A 23,182-nucleotide genomic window follows, 5' to 3' on the forward strand; every position below is an offset into this window, starting at 1 on the left:
AACCCAACTTATGAACCGTAACAAAATGAAGTTCAACTATTTTTTGAAAAATAACTAATTTAATTGTTTAGAAAGAGATAAAGTTTAGAAGATTCAAGTCCACCGAATTCATGATGTGTCCTTAAGAAAATTATTCCCCTCAAGTACTTGAGGTTATGGAATATATCCTCCCAGGATAAAATGAATCACTTCGATAGAATGGCGGTACCTCAAATTCTGTCGAACAATGAATGCACTCAATAATTCGTAAATCACACTTGTGTTTTTTTAAGAAAGAAAAGTGTTTTCACTTCAACATTTTGTGTATATACCCGAGGAAAAAATCAGGTATTTATAGCCAAAGTATGGTGCTTCAAAAAAGAAGCAATGGTTTTTGAAGAGACACACTATTTCGGACCGTCGAGCTACCTGCGAACCCAGTTGCTCCTGCAGGTGGCCCAAATGCAGCCGCAGGTCGATTTTTGGAAAAAATAAAAAACAATTGTCTCACTGTGGATCCCGTCTGCATCCACAGATGGACAGTGCCTCAAAGGATTGTATCCCTTGGAGGTGCACTGTGACATTAATTCGCACAGCTCGTGTGCGTCAACAAATAGAGAATAATTTTTATATCAAATTTTTTAATTGACACATCATTAACTCTCAAGTTTCAAATGAATTTTATCCAAAAAGATTATAATTTTATCCAAAAAGATTATCTCTCGGTCATTTGGCACTTTCAAATTCAAAGATAAAAATGAGCATCGATGCTGCCATCGCCGTTAGGCTTGTCTTCTTCTTACCTCACTATCCATATGAAGAAGTGCTTTGCAATAATTTTCCTTTCTTCCACAAATGTGGGAGAACTATCCTTTTATAAAGTGAACATACATTTCAGTTTCCCTCCATTTTCTTTTCTCCCTTTTCCATTCACATTTCACTTAGAACCCAACATTCTCCACATTATCTCCTACTAATTGCCCCACTAATCTTCTCTTCTTTAACTCCTAATAATTGTCCCGCTAATCCTCAAATAACTATCCACCATCTTGAGATTTATTTGTGGAAGAAATCCTACATTTATATAAAAGATGTCCTCTACATTGTGTTGTAATGGATGAAAGAGTGAAAAGGATGATAAGTACTATTTGTATTTCATTTTGAGGTTAGTTTAGTGAAAGAGAGAGTTGCGGCAGAGAAAATATTCTAAGTCTCCAAGATTTCAACTATATTTACTATAAAAAAAGAGTTTTAATATGTTGAAGGGAAGTGTTCTTTTGGTGGAGCTCAGACTCTTCAACTAATCCGAGATTGGTTGAAATCTATGACGTTGTTGGGTTGTTGTATCCTGGACGGGGCAAGTCAAGAGATGTACTGCTGGATCAGTGTAGATTATATCATATTGGGCTTGAATCTCCTTCAAGAGAGTGAGATATCCACACATCAGTCATAGAGATATTTATATTCATTTTTTGTCCATTTTAATTTTCATTGTAAGTTAATTATTGTGGTATGTTAAATCAATATCAAGTTATTTTGATCTATCAAAATTCAATCTGATCCATCCATTTGGCGTTTCCAGTAAAAAAATTAATAATTAGTAATGACACATAAATATTTATAGAATAAGAAATGATCAATTCCAAGATTTAGTCTTACAAAATATACAAATCTAGAGCAGACAAAAGTAGGAAGGAAAAGGCAAAAATTTGAAGATTGATGGATGCATGCATGGTTAAATGGCGTTTGGCATCGCAAAAAGTATGGTAAGCTAGCGTTCAATCAACGTACCGACCCTGAATTGACAAGGTGTATTGAGGACCTCTTTTTGATAGAGACAAAGGACTTCTATAAAAAAAGAAAACTAGTGTACAAAACAAGAAGAAATAATACTCGATTATTGCTTCATTTTGGCAGTATCTCTCATTCTTTTCTTCTTTTATTCAAACTAATAATCTCTTCAACCAACACTGCCTTCAACTCATTTCTCTTTTTTCTTCCTCTCAAGTGTTCTTTGATTTTTTGCTCTCCAGTATTTTTAGACATTAACTAATCATGACTTTCAGATTCAGAGGAGTAAGTCTTTTATCTTTAATCATGTTTTGTTCATGCCTTTGATGAATTTGTATGCTCACTATTTATTTTGTACTTAATTCCACGTTATCAACTGCAGTAAATGTTTTCAGGTTCCTGATTTCTCTTTGATAATTTTGAATTAAGCACCATAAGTAATATTTATGTTTTAGTCCCTTAGGAATCGCTGATTCTTATGAGGTTTTGTTGAGCACCAACTTCTCAAGTTGTAAGGTTACACCTCCCAACTAGGATGGCCCACGTGCTATTCATAGGTTATAATTGAGTATAAAAACTGCAACAAAGTTACGTCTAGTCCTGCGTCTAAGGTGTTCCAACTCTAAATTGGCTCGACACCATTCATTATTAACAAAAAATAAAAGTTCCAATTTTGAAAGTTAATCCAGTATTCTTAGCTAGCGTTTGACCATGAATTTTTGGAGTAGTTTTTAAAAATTTATCTTCAAGTATTTGTCTGGCCATGAAATTTGGTCTTTAGATATTTTCAAGTGAACCAGTTTTGGGGACATAATGCTCACAGAATTTCAAATTTGTTCCAAGTAAAATGCATGTCTAAATACAACTTCAAATTTCAAAAATCACAACATTAAAAACTCAAATTTTCAAGTTTCAACTTCAAAGTCTATCGTAAGCCGGAGCTTAGTGAAGAACTAAAATATTTGGTATTTGAAATCCTCAAATTCTCTCTCTTTCCATGTTAAGCATTGACACTAGACTGAATTTTTCCTTAAACTTCAGCCAGATGCTTCTTCTGGAATGGGTGTGGCTGATCACGGCAAAAATGCATTCTTGGAGCTGAAGAGGAAGCAGGTTCATAGATACGTGATTATCAAAATTGATGAAAATAAAAAGGAGGTTGTTGTTGAGAAAACTGGCAACCCTACTGAAATCTTTGATGATTTTACTGCTTCTTTGGCAGAAAATGATTGCCGATATGCCGTGTATGACTTTGATTTTGTGACCTCCGAGAATTTCCAAAAGAGCAAGATATTCTTTGTTCATTGGTTAGTCCCCTACCTCCTTGTGTCTATTTTCTTCTGTATATATGATTGCTACTGCTGTTTCATATCTTGCTGATTTCACCTGTCTTAAGAAAAATGTCAAACTTGTACACCACCTTGGTCTTCCTAGATGTTCCCTTTCAAGATAAGGAATAACAACAACAACATACCCAGTGTAATCTCACAAGTGGGCTCTAGCGAGGGTCATGTGTACGTATACCTTACCTTTACCTCGTACAGATATATAATGGAGGTAACGATTTGTCTACTGGAAGGTGTAGATGTCCTTTTTTGTAGTATGATTTTATCATATCAGGAATCAACAATTTTTTCTAAATCACAAATTTTATGCATTTTCTAATGCAATATGGTAGTAGTACTTGTGTAATCTCTAGCTACGTAAATTCTATGTTTTAATTCACATAGTAGCTTAGATAACCCTGCACTTCAAAGGGCTTTGTTATTTTTTGCCTGGGAAGCATCAAATTTGTCCAATTTTTAAGCATTATTTCTACTTTTACTTTTCCTCTTATACTTTTTGTTATTTTATGGTGTTTTCGGGTACAAGAATCTATATTTAGGCACAACAACTTCAACACTAGTTCAAGTTTAAAACAAGAACACTATGAAGTATAAAAACACCCTCAACACAATATTAAAGTGATCTTTATAAGAAGTGTGTTTTATTTATTTCAGAAATTAAGATGAAACAGAAATATAAAGCCAAGTCCCCCGACTTCACAGTGTCCTTAAGGAATAATTCCCCTCACTGTACCCGAGGTTTTGGAATCTTCCTCCCAGGATAAAATGACTTTCAATCCAACTATAGTGATACCTCAAATAATTGGATTCGTCGAACTCACTCAACGATTTGATTGATCATAAAGAATGTTTTGAAGACGAGAAGAGTTTTTATTTCAAAAAAAATTTCATTCATATTTAAAACTGTGGATGAAAGCAGGTTTATATAGCCATTAGATGCCTCTTCTAAAAGGTGGCAATGGTTCACTTAAAAGGTGTATCCTTTGGAAGAGTCATGTCTGTTCATTCGAAACACTGTGTCTTTTTCTGAACAGACACAACTATCTGAACAGTCACACATTTTCTAAAACAATATGTCTTTTGCTCAAAGGTTGTGTCCCTCCATTTTCCATTCACACCAATTAAACCTAACAATCCCCTACATGAATGGGGAATGACTATTCTTTGTAAAACTTTACAGACAAGTATATGATCATCAAGCAAAGACTGATTGCATCTGGATAAGTAGGTTTTCCTTTAAACTTTCCGTAGTGAACATGCATCGGATGCACTCGGTCAATCGGTAGATTTGATATCTTTTACCATTTATGGTTCTCACGGTTTTGTTCTTTCATCCATGAACATGTTCTGGTTTCATGAGAGCTTAGTGAATAGGACTTTACTAATATTCTCCTTGAAGCGACTTTCACTTCGCCCTTACATAGGTGATTTAAACGTTCAATCCTATAGATTAAATTATTTGGTCAAATCTGCCAAATTTAGATAATCATTAAAAGACTTTTCACCTTAAGTCTTATCCTTGTTTACTGAACATTGTCTACATCATGAGAATAAGTTGACCTTTCAGACACAACTTTGTTTGATCCCCTTGAACCTAGCTCTTAGGATCTCCAGTCTGCTAGGTAGAGTTACCGCCATGCTGACTTGTCCTAGGCCTTAAACCCATTCCCTTGGATGTCTTTTCCACTCCTTCTCTAGATAGGCCTTTTGTAAGTAGATTTGACACATTATTCTTTGAATTTACATAGTCAACAGTAATAATTCCACTAGAGAGAAGTTTCCTAATGGTATTATGTCTCTGTCGTATGTGAAGAGATTTACTGTTGTACATCATGCTCCCTGCCCTACCTATTGCCGCTTGACTATCACAGTTCTATACATACTGGTGCCGCTGGTTTGGGCTAATAAGGAATATCTTCCAAGAAATTCCAGAGCCATTCTGCTTCTTCACTGGCTTTATCCAATGCGATAAATTCAGATTCCATTGTAGAGCGAGCAATACAAGTATGTTTGGATGATTTCCAAGAGACTGCTCCTCCATAGATAGTAAATACATATCCATTTGTGGATTTTACTTTGTTCGATTTGGTGCTCCAATTTGCATCACTATATCCTTCAAATACCGCAGGATATTTATTATAATGCAAGGCATAGTCTTGAGTGTATTTAAGATACCTTAAAACTCTTTTCATTGCCATCCAATGAGTTTTGTTGGGATTACTTGTGTACAGACTCAATTTACTAATAGCACATGCTATATCTGGTCGTGTACAGTTCATTATATACATTAAACTTCCCAATACTCTTGTGTACTCCAATTGTGAGTCAGTTTCACCTTCATTCTTTCGAAGTGCAAAGCTCACATCCAAAGGAGTCTTGACAATACCAAATTCCATATACTTGAATTTTTCAAGTACCTTTTTGATATAATGAGATTGTGACAATGCCAACCCTTGTGGAGTTCTATAGATTCTTATACCTAAGATCATATCCGTAACTTCAAGGTCTTTCATATCGAACTTGCTTTCGAGCATTTGTTTTGTTGCATTTATGTCTGAATCATATCATCCACATATAAACAAATAATGACTTAGTGATTCAGAGTGTTTTTAATGTAAACACATTTATCATATTCATTTATCTTGAACCCATTTGCCAACATGGTTTGGTCAAACTTCGCATTTCATTGTTTAGGTTCTTGCTTTAGTCCATACAATGACTTACTAAGTTTATACACCTTATTCTCCTTTCCTGGAACCACAAAACCCTCAGGTTGTTCCATGTAAATTTCTTCCTCCAATTCTTCATTTAGGAATGCGGTTTTCACATCCATTTGATGGATCTCAAGACCATATACTGCCACCAAGGCAATTAACATTCGAATCGATGTTATCCTTGTTACTGGCGTGTATGTATCAAAGTAATCAAGGCCTTCTTTTATCTTGAAGCCTTTTACTACTAGTTTTGTCTTGTATTTGTTAATAGTACCATCCGCTTTCATTTTTCTTTTGAAGATCCATTTAGAACCTAAAGGTTCATTTCCTGGAGGAAGATCAACCAATTCCCATGTATGGTTGCTTAAGATTGTATCAATTTCACTATTAACTGCCTTTTTTTAAAAGGATGAGTCTGACGACGACATCGCTTCTTTAAATGTTTGAGGCTCATTTTCTAAGAGAAATGTTACAAAATCTGATCCAAATGTGGTAGAAGTTCTTTGGCGTGTACTACGTCTTGGATTCTCTTCATTATGCACATTCTCACTTGATTCATCTCGAGGTCATTTAGACCCTCCACTAGATTGTTCATGTCTAATTTTATACGGGTAAATGTTTTCAAAGAATTCAACATTATCTAATTCAATTACCGTATTTTCATTTATATCCGGATGTTTGGATTTATGAACCAAAAACCAATATGTTTTATTGCTTTTAGTATATCCTATGAACATTCAGTCCACAGTCTTAGGTCCTATCTTAACCCTCTTAGGTATAGGAACTTGGACCTTTGCTAGACACCCCCACACTTTGAAATATTTCAAGTTAGGTTTCCTTCCTTTTCATTTTTCATAAGGAATTGATTGTGTCTTACTAAGGGAAACTCTATTGAGTATACGATTGGCTGTAAGGATAGCCTTCCCCCACAAGTTTTGTGGTAAACCAAAACTTATAAGCAAGGCATTCATCATTTCCTTCAAAGTTTGGTTTTTTCTTTCCGCAATTCCATTAGATTGAGGTGAATATGGGGTCGTAGTTTGATGGACAATTTATTTTCTACACATATTTCGGCGAAGGGAGATTCATATTCTCTGCCTCTATCACTTCTTATCATTTTTATCTTTTTGTGTAACTGATTTTCTACTTCAGTTTTTTATTACCTAAATACATCTATTGCTTCATCCTTACTATTTAGCAAGTAGACATAACAATATCTAGTGCAATCGTCAATAAAAGTTATGAAATACTTTTTCCCACCACGTGATGGTGTTGACTTCATATCACAAATGTCAGTGTGTACTAAGTCTAAAGGATTGGAATTCCTTTCAACGGACTTATAAGGATGCTCTGCATACTTTAATTCCATACACGTTTGACACTTTGATTTATTGTACTCAAAGTTTGGCAAAACTTCTAAGTTAATCAATTTTTGTAACGTTTTATAATCAACATGGCCTAAACGTTCATGCCATAAATTATAAGACTCAAGCAAATAAGAAAAATTTAAACTTTTATTTATTTCAATATTCATTACATTTATCTTATAAAGGCCCTCGGTGAGATAGCCTTTTCCTACATACACTTCTCCTTTGCTAATTATAATTTTTTCAGAAATGATTACACATTTGAATCTGTTCTTGTCTAGAAGTGAAACAGAAATCAAGTTCCTACATAATTCTGGAATGTACAAGACATTGTTAAGTGTTAAGACCTTTCCTAAAGTCATTCTCAAGCCCACTTTTCCTGTTCCTTCTACCTTAGCCGTAGCGGAGTTAGTCATGTAGATCATTTCTTCTACTTAAGCCGAAGAGAATGATGAAAACAACTCTTTGTTGGCACAAACATGGCGGGTGGCACCAGAATCCATCCACCACTCGCGAGGATTCCCTACCAAGTTGCATTCTGAAAACATAGCACATAGATCATCACATTCTTTATTGGACTTAATCATATTTGCTTGGTCCTTTCTCTTGCCTTTCTTAGGGGCACGACAATCTGTGGACTTATGGCTAATCTTGCCATAGTTGAAGCACTTTCCCTTGAATTTCTTCTTGGTTTGATTGCTTCCTTGTTCAACTTTCTTCTTTTTCTTAGAATTGTTTTGGTCTTCTTCTACAATATGTGCTCCATTAATTGTAGAATTCCCTTTTGACCTTCTCTCGACAGCCTTATTATCCTCTTCAATATGCAATCGGACAATAAGATCTTCGACAGTCATCTCCTTGCATTTGTGCTTCAAGTAGTTTTTGAAGTCTTTCCACATAGGTGGTAGCTTCTCAATGATCGTTGCTACTTGAAATGCTTTATTCACAATCAAACCTACAAAATAGTTTAGGTGAGTACTAAGAACATTTTCAATTTATTTAACTAAGGTATTTTTAAAGATATACCTTCTGTTAGGAGATTATGAATGATTACTTGTAATTCCTGCACTTGAGAGACAACCGATTTTCTATCTATCATTTTAAAGTCCAAGAACCTTGCAACAAAGAATTTCTTAATTCCCGCATCCTCTGTCTTATATTTTCGTTCTAGTGCCCCCCACATATCCTTCGATGTCATAGTTCCACTTTAAACATTGTAGAGGTTGTCTTGGAGACCACTCAATAGATAATTCCTGCAAAGAAAGTCTGAGTGTTTCCAAGCTTCTACAATCATGAAATGCTATTTGTCCGAGGTTCCCTCGGGCATCTCAGGAGCATCCTCAGTAGTGAACCTTTAAAGGCATAGAGTGGTGAGGTGAAAGAACATCTTTTGCTGCCATCGTTTAAAGTCAATGCCTGTAAATTTTTTGGGCTTCTCTGCAGGTGCCATTGGTTGAGGAGCATTCACTCAACTTGTTGAGGCAATACTAGTTGCCCCCACAGTCATAGCCACATCTTGCATTTGACTTTCGTTAGTAATTTTTCCTGTCACCACAAGAAATAAAATTTAGTATTTTCAGAATACTACTTATAAAGTTGAGCAACTTTAAACTCTTCTTCTTGTTTCTAGTTAACGATGAAGTTTTTATGACTTCCAATCGTAAACCGAATCATCTTTAACTTGTGATGAAGATTTTATATCTTCAAATCACTAGTTAAGTTCAAACGGAGTAGAAAGCTTAAAGCTTTAATCTTCAAAAATAAACAATACAGATTCTGCAAAAAAAAATTTTATTCCTTAAGATTGTTATTTTATGATGTTTTTGGGTACAAGAATATGTATTTAGACACAACAACTTCAACACTAGTTCAAGTTTAAAACAAGAATACTATGAAGTACAAAAACACTCTCAACACAAGATCAAAGTGATCTTTCTAAGAAGTGTGTTTTATTTATTTTTCAGAAATTAAGATGAAACAGAAAAATAAAGCCAAGTCCCCCGACTTCATGGAGTGTCCTTAAGGAATAATTCCCCTCATTGTACCCGAGGTTTTGGAATCTTCCTCCAAGGATAAAATGGCTTTCAATCCAACTATAGTGGTACCTCAAATAATTGGATTTATCGAACTCACTCAATGATTTGATTGATCACAAAGAATGTTTTGAAGACAAGAAGAGTTTTTATTTTAGAAAATTTTTCATTCAAATCTAAACCTGTGGATGAAAACAGGTTTATATAGCCATCAGATGCCTCTTCTGAAAGGTGGCAATAGGTTTATCCTTTGGAAGAGTCATGTCTTTTCATTCTAAATATTGTATCTTTTTTCTGAACAGAAACAACTAGATGAACAGTCACACCTTTTCTAAAACAATATGTCTTTTGCTCAAAGGTTGTGTCCCTCCATTTTCCATTCACACCAATTAAAACCAACACTTCTTACCAAGAGGGGAACAACCATTGACCCTTCTCACCTTCAATTTAATTCCTCTAATCCCTCCTTTTTTGCCGAGTCGTAACCAAATCTGATTATGTTCTTTAATCAAGCCCTAAAAATACCTAATGTTGAACTACAAAATTGATAAACAAGGAAAGAACAGTGCAACTCAATGTTGTCAAATGGTTAATTTGATAAATCTCTGCAATCTGCTATTATCTTCAACCTGAAATTGATATACATGAGTCATTTTTGTTTGGATGGCATGGGTACCATTCATTGTAATGGGGTTTGCTAATTTTTTTCAATCACTGAAAGAACATTTTGTCTCATGGGTAAATTATTTATAATTATTTTATTTTTCAGCGAGATTTCTTTCCAATGTCGAAATATTTGTCTCAGTTTCACTTTTCCCAAATGCCAAAACAATATTAGTTTGGTTGTACTTTCTGAAAGAATAAGACATCATATCTTACTTTCATTTTATGACCGTCGATGATGCTCTATTTAAGAAGGAAACAAAGATAAAACCACGGTTTGGGAGCATACAATAACAGCAAGATACCCACTGTAGTCCCACAAAATGCGACATTTAATTTTAAGAATTTTTAATGTGCTCTTGTTATTATTGCCTTTGCTTCAGTATCCATTTTTTGATTTCCACATATTACTGTATTGATGTTAGAGTACGTGCCCTACTGATTTTAATAATATACTCCACTAGTTGCCTATCTGTGGAATAAGTAAGCAAACGTGGTTCACAGAAGTAAAACTTGAACACTGTATTTTTACGTGAAAAACACCCGGCTCAAGAAAGATGAAAAAAACCACCAACACTCAATAAAGTTACAAGACTTCTTGTAAAACTAGGAATTAAATCTTCTAACTCCTATAACTACAAAAATACAAATCTTCCCAAGATGAGTGTTCCCAAGTCTTCTAGTTTCCTAACTTGAAGACACAACTCCTAACTCAGTTTATAGATCACTGAGACTATAACAATGACTCTGTACAACTCAAATAATCCATCTTCTACACAAAGTCTATGACTTGCTATGTAAGGGAACAGGTTCTTCTTCAAGTAAGTGAATTATTTTGCTGATTGTTGACTATCTTATCAGTGCATGCGTGAGTACTTTGAATCTCGTTTCTTGTATTTAAGACAACACCTGATGGATTTCTTTAGTTGATGTACTCCTCTATCTTTACTAGGACACCCAGGTAATTTCACTCACCTTTTGATGTCGTTTCTCTCTCTCTGCTAGATTGAATAAGACTCTTCTACTTCATATCCTCTTATTATTGTACTCCTTGATCAATTCAACTTCCAGATACTGCATTTGTCTTCTACTTTTTATCCAGTTTGCTGAAGTAATAAGTGTTGAGAGAATGTCTGAATGTTCTTGCTTATCCACTCCTGTTTGTACGCAATATCATCTTATTAACAACCTTTCCTGCATCTATGCTTTGTACATTTGGATGGACCAGCTTTCACAATATGTTTCATTCATATATCTATCATCAAAACTCTACATTTCCTAACAGATTCCCCCTTTTTGATGATGACAAACTTAGCAGCACAACATCACAAAACCTGATATACTTAATAAGGAATTTAAATAAAAGAATCACAGAATGAAACAGGTTAGTTCAATTGAGTTATAAGCACTGCATAGTATACTCTTCCCCCTTTTGACATCATCAAAAAGCTATCCCAACAAGTTAAAACATTTAATAATTCATGGCCATTGAGGCTATCATTAAGGCAATCAAAATTTAGAGTAAGAGAACATGAATGCATTATGATAAAACAGGAGTAGAACACTTTAAAGAAATTAGGTCCATTTCATTCATTATCAAAATATAACTAAATTTACCAAAAGCAACATAAGAGATAACAAGTCACCAAGGAAGAAAACAAAAGGAGATAGGCCTAAGACAACAGGAAAGGGGCTAAGTGGATGAAGAGAAGGGGATAAGTGAGGTCAGTTTCCTAATAACATCAACATTCTCAACTCTTTATTTTTCCAAAAAAGTTGTGAGGGAGACAATTTGAGCTTGAAGGAGCCTTTTTTCGTCCTCATGATCAGCCTGTGCAGCCTCCAAAGTAGCCTGAGCAACTTTCACCTCACCCTGTTTTGCAGCTAGTGCATTCCTCAATCTTTGTATTGGGTTGTCAACACTTCTCATAGAAATAGGTAGCATCATGTGGTCCACACTCCCTATGATATTCTTAGTAGTTTGTGAAGACCACACTTGGACAGACACCTCAAGCTCTTCAAATATAGGGGTGAGCCAGAATTCATAAGGGAGGGCATGCCTATTGACTTTATTGAGGAGAACCCTTTGTATATGCTTCAGTATAAGTCGAGGCAAATCAATCCTCACCTCAGTGTCCAACAGTTCCATAAGAGTAAGATTAAGAAAACTAGCCACAATCTTTCTTTCCTTCATAGGGATAATCATTTTTTGCACTACATCAAAATAGAGCTGGTGAAGTAGGGATATCTCCCTCTTAAGGACTCTTCTATGATTGATCAAGTGAGGATTCCTATGTCAAGTGGTGGCCAAGTACCCTTGACATAGTGGCCCCACCCCCCAGAAGAAATATGCAAGATCCTAACAATATCAGCAACATAAAGGTTCATTGTAACCTTTGTAATAGTAGTAGATAATATCTCACCAATGCCCACCCCATTTGTGTATAACTCATATACTTCAGGTTGGGCAAATCACCTCTGAAGGTCTCCCTGAAGAAAGAGATGCGACCATCCCTAAAACTCCAATTTTCCTAGTAAATTTTGCATATCAATACCCCCAAAACCACTAATAACTCTCCCTCTAGATAATTTGTGCTTTTGAAAGTAAAGATGATATGTCTCAGGAGTGTCTTGATGGGAGAATGGTTCTGGAGCCTCAAAATTAGGATCCAACTCAGCAGTGGCATCCAGATGGAACTCAGAATCAAATGAGTCATAAGGAACAGGTTTGGTGACCTGTTTCTTTGGACGAGTAGAAGACTTTGGAGGAGAAACTATGGAGGATGTGGAATCTTTGACAGTGGGAGTGGATTTTGAAGAGGAGAAAACTTTTTAAGTAGGTTTAGGAGATTATTTTCGAGACAAAGTGGGTTTTGGGACTTTTTCCATGATAGTCTTTTTCTTTCTTACTGATCAAAAAAGAAGATCAGGAGAAGATGCACAAGGAGGAGTGGGATCAGATGTAGCCACACGTTTCTTTTTGCTAGCTCGAAGAGCTTCAGACAAGAAAGCATCTTCTCATTGATTTTTCCCTTGAGTGTGAGAGGTACGGGGAGTAGATACAATTGGAGAGGGTTCTACAAGAACAGTGTCCTCAACATTGATGGAGATGGAAGAGGTTTTTCTTTGTAGCTTGGATGTGGACCTTCTTGGGATTAAGTCTGTAATAGGAATGTCATCTCTATCCATAGAAATATCATCAGCATTAAGAATTTAGAGTGGGATAGGAGGTGGAAGTGAGGGTTTTGAGAAGGATGAAGAAGGTGAAGAAATTTGAGCAAAAGGGTTTGAGAAATTTCTGAATGCAGTGAAATCAATTAATTTTTGGGAGATTTGAGGAGGGATTAAGGGAGGTAAGGTGATGTCTAGATGAAGAACAATGGTGGTGAAGGATTTATGACAAAGTCAGTAGATGAAGAGGATGAAGAAGATAGGGAGGATGCCATTTGTAAAACAAGAATTTTTTCTTGCTTGTGAAGAGTTGAAGAGGGAATGAAAAGGAATCAAGAAAGGGAGAAACGTATTTAAGGAAGAAAAAAAGAGAAAGCTGAATGGATGAGGGACTGTATCTTGGCTGGAACGTAATGATGAGAAGTTCTGTACTGATGGGAAAGCAAGAAGTAGCTTTTTGAAGTAAGAGTGACTCTTGAATTGTTGGCGGTTTAAATGTAACAAGAAGGAACTGGGTAGATAACTTGTTTCTCTTTATGCCTCTATAGGTAACAATAATCATACCTGAATGAAAAAATGGAATAAATTGCTTTTGTGATCCAGTTTCTCTGCAAAATCAACAGATACATAATTCAATATACTCTTAAATGTTGGAATTAGGATACACAACTTAATGTGTGAGACTGAATGAATTAACAATAACTTTAAGATTAACTTATTCTAATCAAGCATTGAGGGAGACTTATGCTATTTTAATCATCCCCAAGGCTAACCTATTTTTTCAAACTGTTCTCTACTTAAAGCTTTAGTGAAAATGTCAGCAATTTGTTCTTCAGTAGAACAAAACATAATTGATATCAACCTTTTTTCAATATTATCTCTAAGGACGTGATGTCGAATATCAATATGCTTAGTTCTTTTATGTTGAATAGAATTTTTGGCAATATTTATAGCACTTGTGTTATCACAAAAATAAGGAACACAACCTACATCTACCCTAAAATCCAGGAGTTGTTGTTTAATCCATAATAACTAAGCACAGCAAGACCCAATAATAATATATTCAGTCTCAGCAATAGATAGAGCTACTGAGTTTTGCTTCTTTGTGGACCAGGTAATCAAACATGATCCAAGGAAGTGTGCCATACCTGTAGTGCTTTTCCTGTCCACCAAATATCCTGCATAATCAGCATCAGAGTATCCTACCAAGTCAAAGTTACTACCTTTTGGATACCATAGTCCAAGATCACTCGTTCCTTTGAGATATCTAAAAATTCTTTTCACTGCTTTTAAATATGATTCTTTTGGGTTGCTTGAAACCTTGCACGTAGCCCCACACTGAATACAATGCCAGGTCTACTTGCAGTAAGGTATAATAATGATCATATTATCTCTCTGTACATCTTTTACTCCATATCAGAACCTGTTTCATCCAAGTCAAGTTTTGTAGCAGTGGCTATTGGAGTGTTGATTTCCTTTGCCTCTTCCATGAAGAATCTTTTAAAAGTTCTTTTACATACTTCTGTTGATAGATCATTGTCCCAGAATCTGATTGCTTTATTTACAATCCCAAGAAGTAATTCATCTCTCCCATCATACTCATTTCAAATTCACAACTCATGAGTTTGGCAAAATTATGATTCATGTCCATGTTTGTGGATCCAAAAATAATGTCATCTACATATACCTGCACAACTAACAGATCTTTTTTATTAGTTTTCAAGAAGAGAGTGTTGTCAATTTTACATCTAGTGTGACCATGATCCTATAGAAACTTTGATAATATCTCATACCATGCTTTAGGAGCTTGTTTTAACCCATACAAAGCCTTGTCTAGTTTATACACATGATCAGGAAACTCTTTGCTTTCAAATCCTGGAGGTTGTTTAACATATACCTTCTCCTTGAGAATTCCATTCAAGAATTTACTCTTCACATCCATTTGATAAAGAATAAACTCCATGTAGGCATTAAAAGCAACAAGTAATCTAATAGCTTCAAGTATAGCTATATGAGCAAAAGTCTCATCAAAATCAATCATTTTTTTATTATATCCTTGGACCACCAATCTTGCCTTGTTCCTGGTAATTGTTCCATGCTCATCAACTTTATTTCTGTACACCCACTTAGTTCCAATTATTGTTTTATCTTTTGGGTGAGGAACTAAGTGTCATACTTTGCTTCTCTCAAAATGATTTAATTCCTCCTGTATGGCTATGATCCAATCAGCATTAAGCAGTGCTTCAGTTGTCTTCTTTGACTCAATTTCTAATAGAAATGCCTTGAAAACACATATACTTCTTATTTCAGACCTTGTAGTGATACCAGAAGTGAGACCAGTGAGAATATTATCAATAGGATGTGATCCTTGATACTTGTAACCTTTTGGGATCAAGCCTTGTGAGCTACTGGGATCACAGCTGATGGTCTGAACTGGGGTAATTGGAGGTTCAGTTTCCCCTATCATTGTGCCTTCAGATTCAATTCTCCCTATTTGGGTGCCTCCAGCCGATGAACTAGGTTGTGTAACCTGTTTCTCAGAGTCGCTTCCTTCCTGTAGGTTAGTCTTAACACAGGATTCATTAAACACTACATGCATGCTTTCTTCAATACAATTTGTTCTATTGTTTAAAACTCTATAAGCCATACTATGAAGTGAATAACCTAAGAAGATTCCCTTATCACTTTTAGAATCAAATTTTCCCAGATTATCCTTTCCATTATTATGTATAAAGCATTTACAACCAAAGGTTCTATTTATGATATATACTGCAGTACTGATTGCCTCAGCCCAAAGGTTTTTTGCGATATTGGTTCCAAGCATCATTGTTCTAGCCATATCTTCCAAGGTTCTATTTTTCCTTTCTACTACTCCATTTTGTTATGGTGTTCTGAGAGCAGAGAAGTTATGATCTATACTATTTGTTGAATAGAATTCTAAGAATTTGACATTCTCAAATTCTGTACCATAGTCAGATCTTATGGAAACTAATGAAGTGCCCAGTTTCTTTTTAATTTTCTTAATGAAAATTGTAAAGACATCAAAGGCATATTCTTTAGAGGCTAGAAACAATGTCCAAGTAAACCTGGAATAATCATCAATAATCATAAAAACATACCTTTTTTCACCTCTACTTTGAAGTCTCATTGGTCCACACAAGTCCATATGAACCAGATCAAGACACTTGGTAGTACTGACATGGTTCTTAGACTTAAAAGAAGATCTTACCTGCTTCCCCCTTACATAAGCATTGCATAACTTTTCTTCCTTAAACTTGGTCTTGGGTAATCCCAATACTATATCTTTGGAAGAGAGTACGTTTAGTTGTTTCAGACTTGCATGTGCAAGTCTCCTGTGCTAAAAGAGGGGATCATTCTCTATTGCACTCAAACAAGTCAGCTCTGGTCCTGACATAACCATTATGTCAGCTTTGTATACATTTTTGTATCTCCTTGCAGTAAGCACAATCTCTTTGGCGTCCATCCTCTTCACTTTAACTCCTGCAGAAGTATAAGTGACCTTACTACCTTTATCACACAATTGTGAAATGCTCAGCAGGTTGTGCTTCAATCCTTTTACAAGATAAACATCTTCCAATGTTTTTGACTCAGATGAGCTAATTTTTCCAACTCCAATAATGATTTCCTTTTTTCCATCACCAAAAGAGACTCCTCCTCCATCTATTTTGGAAAGTGAAAGGAACTTTTTCTTATCACCAGCCATATGTCTCGAGTAAGCACTGTCCAAATACCAATGCTTTTTGCTTTCTTTCTCTTTTACCTGTAAGAAATCAATGGTTAGTTTTTGGAACCCAGACAAGCTTGGGTCCAGTTTTATGAGTAACTAAATGAATTAAATTTTTTCTAGTCCATGCAGGCAACATGTAATGTGACCTATTTCTCTGACCAATATTAGTTCCTTTTCTTTTGGTCTAAGAGAGCTTATTACTAGATTTTGGCTGCTACGTCTGCTTTTGGCAGCCACAGGACATTCAGTGGTTGGATGTCCAAGATTACCACAGATAAAGTACAGGTCTTGAGAATCATTAGGATTTTTGTGAAAACCTAACCCTGTTTTTTCACTGAAATTTCTTTCACCCAGCTTGTGAACAATTTTTGAGGAATTTGTCCACCTGTTTGCTCTTTCAAGATCAAGTTTCATTTAATGACTTCTTGACTCAGCTTATTCATTATTTCAGTTACCTCACAATATTTTTACTTATACTTGGCTAACTCTAATTCAGCATTTTCTTGTATTTTACTCATGGCATTTTTCCCATTTTCAGTGAGAGTTAATTTAAGAACTTCAGAATTAAGATCATTGTTTGAAGAATCAAGTTGTGCAACCTATTTCTTAAGAGTGCAGTTTTCTTCTTCAACAATTTTTTTGCAAGTTTTTAAATCAATGAGATCAAATTTTAAACTTGCAACACTGTTGAACAGCTCATCCCTATCAAAAGTTAATTCTTGAAAATTATCAATTAGAGCACTCATCAAGGAAATAAGTTTAGTTTTTGAAAACAGATTCAACTTTTCTTTGAGTTCAAGTATACTTACCTGAGAAGAATCATCTTCTTCCTTTAGGTCTGAATCTTCAAGAGCCATAAATGTTGTTTCATCAACTTCATCATCATCAGAATCAGATCCCTATGTTGCTATCATTGTATGTTCTTTCTTCCTCTTAGCCTTTTCTTTCAGTTCTTTTTCAGGTCTTTCCTTTCTCCATTCTATTTCCCAGAGGGGGCAATCCTTAATTTGATGATCAGTCTTACCATACTTGTAGCATCCATTTAGATTTTCATTGAAATATTTCTTGCTACCTGATCCCTTCTTCTTTTTAAAGAATTTGCTGAAGTTTTTTGTTATGAAGGCAACTTATTTTTTGTCTAGTTCAATCTCTTTATCACTATCTGAAGCCTTTAAAGCCGAGATTTTATTAGGAGGTTTTTGTTCATTGGTTCCATCAATTTCCATTTCATAAGTTCTCAAGTTTCCTACCAGTTCATCCAAAGTCATACCTGTGAGATCCTTATTTGCCTCCCTTATTGCAGTGACCTTAATATTCCATTTGGATTTTCGTAGCACCCTTAGTACCTTTTCTACTTGTTCCTCCTCAGTGATGACTTTTCCCAGAGAAGTCAACTTATTTGTCAAAGTTTTAAGCCTTGTCATCATGTCATGCAATGATTCATTTTCCTTCATCTTAAAGGCTTCATATTCAGTGAAAAGGAGAGGAATCTTGAATTTTCTCACTTGAGAGGTACCTTCATGTGCATTGACTAGAGCATCCCAAATTTATTTAGCAGTGGTGCATGTTGATATTCTATTGTATTCAGCAGGTCCTAATCCACAAACTAAGATGTTCTTTACCTTAGCATATTTCTTTAATGCCATTAAATCATCAACAATAAACTCACTCCTTACTTTCTTGACTTGTTCACCATCTTCTGTCTTCATTGGAATAGTAGGACCATCAGTAATCCTATTCCATAATTCATAGTCTTCTCCTTGAATGAACATCTCCATCCTAGCTTTCCACTAGACAAAGTGAGTACCATACAAAAGTGGAGGTCTAGTAGTTGACTGACCTTCACTGTGACCAGTAGGAGATGCGGAATTCATCATAGTGATCTTTTTTTATGTGCAAACCCTATTTAAGACAACCTCGCTCTAATACCACTTGTTAAGGTATGTGTCCTACTGATTTTAATAATATACTCTACTAGTTGCCTATATGTGAAACAAGTAAGCTAACGTGGTTCACAGAAGTAAAACTTGAACACAGTATTTTTATGTGGAAAATCCCCGGCTCAAGAAAGGTGAAAAAATCACTACCTGTACCTCTACAGGATTTAACCCCAACTTCACTAAAGACACTTAAGCCTCAACAATCAACAAAGTTACAAGACTTCTTGTAAAACTAGGAATTAAATCTTCTAACTCCTATAACTACAAAAACACAAATCTTCCCAAGATGAGTGTTCCCAAGTCTTCTAGTTCCCTAACTTGAAGACACAACTCCTAACTCAGTTTATAGATCACTGAGACTATAACAATGACTCAGTACAACTCAAAGAACCTATCTACTACACAAATTCTATGACTTGCTATGTAAGGGAACAGGTTCTTCTTCAAGTAAGTGAATTGTTTTGCTGATTGTTGACTATCTTATCAGTGCATGAGTGAGTACTTTGAATGTCATTTCTTGTATTTAAGCCAACACCTGATGGAGTCATTTAGTTGATATACTCTTCTATCTTCACTAGGACTCCCAGGTAGTTTCACTCACTTTTTGTTGTCGTCTCTCTCCCTCCTATATTGAACAGGACTCTGATACTTCATCTCCTCTTATTATTGAACTCCTTGTTCAATTCAACTTCTGGATACTGCATTTGTCTTCTCCTTTTTATACATTTTGCTGAAGTGATAAGTATTGAGAGAATGTCTGAATGTTCTTGCTTATCCACTCCTGTTTGTACACAATATCATCTTATCAACAACCTTGCCTACAACTATACTTTGTACACTTGGATGGACCAACTTTCACAACATGCTTCATTCACATGTCTATTATCAAAACTCTACATTCTCTAATAATTGATGTGAAAGTCGAGCATCTCAGAGAACTATTAAGTAACAACTTAATTCTTCCCCATCACATTCTTTGTGCATTGCTTTTGTTTTCTTAGGTCTCCTACAACATCTTGTATACGTGCCAAGATAGTTTACACCACCTCCAAAGATGCATTTAAAAGAGAGCTGGATGGTTTTCATTATGAAATTCAGGCTACTGATCCCACAGAAGTTGATCTTGAAGTGCTAAAAGACCGAGCTCACTGAGCCATCTTGCAATAAACATTATCTATCTTCCACTAATAAGGGAAGAGAACTAGCAGGGCCTTAGTATCATAGTGATTACTGCCTATGTTTCGTCGTGTTCCTCGCAGAGCAGAATTCTTCTTAAATAATAATAGGGCATCTAAGGTTGATCTTTAGTTATGCATTTAGCTTGTCAGTGTATATGGTGTTGACATTGTTTTGCTTCTCTCAGATGTTTGAACACATGTGAACTGCAAAGTAATAACAACGGTTCTCAGGCAACTATGCCAAATTTCCAATCGTGGACTATACTTGTGAATATTTTGCTCTTTGTACAGTTTTACTTTTGTCCTAGGCACTGTAAGTAAATTCATGAGTTGTCCTCTCTTATCCTATTTCTTCACTCAAGGATTAAGATTATGATGTCTAACATTTTACCGTCTGTAACTACAAAAGAATTCCATAAAAATATATTACCAGTCCATATATGACAACTAATATAAATGATGGATGGAACTGCCTAACTGCCGCAATTACACAGGTTTTACTTACACATTCTTGCAGGAACCTAGGCAGAACATGAAAAAGGGAAAAAAGGGAAAAAAGTAACTGCTTCACAGGAAGTGTCCTGGTATCGGATGAATGGTTGTCCACTTCTGCTCCTGCCTCATCTGAGTCATCGTTTTCCTTTGATTTCTCTTCCAGTGACTTCCCCTTGGATTCTGGAACCAAGAAAGTACACAATGTTCCCAGAAGATTGACTACAACAAGGACAAAGAGTGAATTGCTCACCCCAATTCCAGCAGGATACCCTGCATCAGCCTTGGTCTTGTCTTGTGGTTGAGCCAAATAAAGGAACCCAAATGCACCCACCATTGCCCCTAACTTCCCAAATGCAGCTGATATTCCATGGCAAGTCGACTGCAATCTAGCAGGGAAAATTTCAGCTGGCACGAAAAATGTAGTGGTGTTGGGTCCAAAGTTGGCAAAGAAGAAGGTCAGTGAATATAGAACCACAAACCTAATATGGTTGTCGGGGTGAGTCCAGTGGTTGTAAGGAATGGCCAGAGCAAACATAAACACTGTCATCATTGAGAAAACAAGCATTTGAAAAGTAAATCTGCCAATCCTGTCAATGAGGAACACTGTGAACCAGTAGCCAGGCACAGTACTGCAGAGAGCGATAAGAGTTTACGCTCGTGCAATTTTGTAAACATCTTCAATTGCATTCGTAGTCTTGGCAGCAGGAATCTATCCAATGGCACTCAAGATGTCTTTTTGGAACAAATTTTGGCTGTAGTATGCAATATCAAGAAGAAACCATGTGCTGGTTGTGCCAAGCAAATGAAGTCCATGTCGACTAAGAAATTGTTTCGTGAATAAACCAAATTCGTTGTTGGACTTTACAGCACTAGTTGCAGAAACTTTAGGCTCTTTTTTCTCTGTCCCGATTTCAACCTTCATAACCTTTTCCATATCTACAGTGGCCTGCTGAACCTTCTTGTCTACAAGAGCAGTGTAACGAGCAGTTTCAGGCATCTTCATACTCCAGTAGTAAGTGAGAAGAGCAGGAAGAGCCCCAACCATCAATATAATTCTCCACACATAATCTGCTTGAGGAACTGTTGAACCAAGCACATCCACCTTATAAGTTGGTTCCTTGAAACTAGCCTGGAATGCAGCAGCAACAATGTTGGCAAAAATACCACCTCACAGCATCCCAAATCCTTGCATGGCGAAAACAGCAGCGATGAAGGCACCCCTCGTCTTTTTGTTGGCATATTCAGACATAATAGTAGCAGAAAGGGAGTAATCACCACCAATTCCAAAACTAAGCCAGAAGCGAAAGAAGCAAAGGGTGGTCAAGACAGTCTCAGGCTCCCTACCAAAAGAAAGGCCTGAAGCAATAAAACAGATACACATAAGCATAAGGGTCATGCCATAGATTTTCTTCCTGCCTATTTTGTCACCAAGCCAGCCAAAGAAGAGTTGTCCTGTAAGGGTACCAGAGAAGGCGACACCATTGACAGCAGCTGAGACATTGGGAGGTAAAGAACCAGGCTTTGAAGAGGCATCCACATGGTAGTAAATGTGGCCGAGCAACTTAGTGACGAGAGAGATGCAGAAGAGATCATAGGCATCAGTGAAAAATCACATGCCAGCAATTATAATTGCTGTGAAGTGATACCATTGTGTTTTGACTGAATCAAGTGCATTCAAAACCTTCATATCCCCTGCTAATTTCTACTTCTTTTCCTCCTTCACTCGCGTCTTCTACAGTACTCTATCTGCACATCAAAACAACTATATTTAGCACCAAAGCAATAGTAAAATCATGATATTTCAAGAATCACGCCAGGTTGGAAAAGTTGAAAAATATTAAAAGGGAATCTTGATGTATAAGCATGAGTCAAAAGATTCTAATATGCATACACACATTATATGCAAGCATGCATATACATATATAGAAATGAAAAAATGAAAAAAAGACACCTGCTATTGCTGTAAATCGATCGATGCAAGAAGGAGAATAATTAATTATACATAAATAAGAAGAGAAACAGGGTTAACGAAGGGATGATGAGAGGTGTAACTCATGTAAAGGTGATGGATTAGTATTTATATAAAATGATGAGGATTCTGCAACCACCTGGACCTGGGATCTTCACTCGGAATATTCCTCTTCTATTTAAGGCTTCTTATTGGTTTCTATTTAGCATCTCTTTTACATTATTTTAGTACGTATAAGTGCAACACAAGTATATTCCAATACCGACCTTGAAATACTCCTTCGGAACTTGCGACAAATATTTCCTTTCATTCAGTAATTTAGTCCGCACATTAAATTTTAATTATTGAAAACAGGATAATTATGTATATTATTATTATGAATACTATTATTATTATATATATATATATATATATATATATATATATTATTATTATTATTATTATTATTAGTATTAGTATTGATGTTGTGTTGTTGTTGTTGTGTAGTTGGGTTCGAAATTAAGGGTGCGCGTGCGTCATGCAGAAGCTAATAGTTTGTAAATCATACAAATCATAATTTTGATGACACAAAACTATGTGAAAAAGGCATATTATGGATGTATGAATATGATTTGACTAATTGGTTTACATATGAAAACTAATCAATCAATCAATATACGAAAAAGGAACATATATGCCCCCAAACTATGATAAATCGTATGTATATACTTCCCATCATAATTTGGGTACACATATATCCCTATCGTTAATAAAATCGTACGCATATGCCCCCGTACCCAAAATATGAC

At 35.7% G+C, this 23,182-nt stretch overlaps 3 protein-coding genes across 4 annotated transcripts; 1 reads left to right on the top strand and 2 right to left on the bottom strand.

Annotated features, from left to right (window-relative positions):
- The first annotated feature begins 2,034 nt into the window (after positions 1–2,034).
- LOC107866336 (actin-depolymerizing factor-like) lies at positions 2,035–19,904 on the top strand. Of its 2 annotated transcripts, none has more exons than XM_016712440.2 (3): positions 2,035–2,059; positions 2,816–3,077; positions 19,754–19,904. In XM_016712440.2, the coding sequence occupies exons 1-3, from the start codon at positions 2,035–2,037 to the stop codon at positions 19,902–19,904; spliced, it is 438 nt and encodes a 145-aa protein (XP_016567926.2). The 2 variants fall into 2 exon arrangements, with proteins under 2 accessions (XP_016567926.2, XP_016567927.2); XM_016712441.2 differs by having other exon boundaries at positions 2,035–2,055; positions 2,812–3,077.
- Positions 19,905–20,068: 164 nt separating this feature from the next.
- LOC107865423 (inorganic phosphate transporter 1-4-like) lies at positions 20,069–22,459 on the bottom strand. The gene is made up of 3 exons (XM_047408273.1): positions 22,377–22,459; positions 20,361–22,171; positions 20,069–20,134 (listed from the first exon to the last, which is right to left on the bottom strand). The coding sequence occupies exons 2-3, from the start codon at positions 20,988–20,990 to the stop codon at positions 20,069–20,071; spliced, it is 696 nt and encodes a 231-aa protein (XP_047264229.1). The 5' UTR covers positions 20,991–22,171; positions 22,377–22,459.
- On the bottom strand, positions 21,135–22,112 carry LOC124896651 (probable inorganic phosphate transporter 1-7). The gene is made up of 3 exons (XM_047408274.1): positions 22,107–22,112; positions 21,598–21,986; positions 21,135–21,549 (listed from the first exon to the last, which is right to left on the bottom strand). The coding sequence occupies exons 1-3, from the start codon at positions 22,110–22,112 to the stop codon at positions 21,135–21,137; spliced, it is 810 nt and encodes a 269-aa protein (XP_047264230.1).
- Positions 22,460–23,182: the final 723 nt, after the last annotated feature.

The sequence above is a fragment of the Capsicum annuum genome, chromosome 3 (genome assembly GCF_002878395.1).
Source record: "Capsicum annuum cultivar UCD-10X-F1 chromosome 3, UCD10Xv1.1, whole genome shotgun sequence".
NCBI lineage: Eukaryota > Viridiplantae > Streptophyta > Magnoliopsida > Solanales > Solanaceae > Capsicum > Capsicum annuum.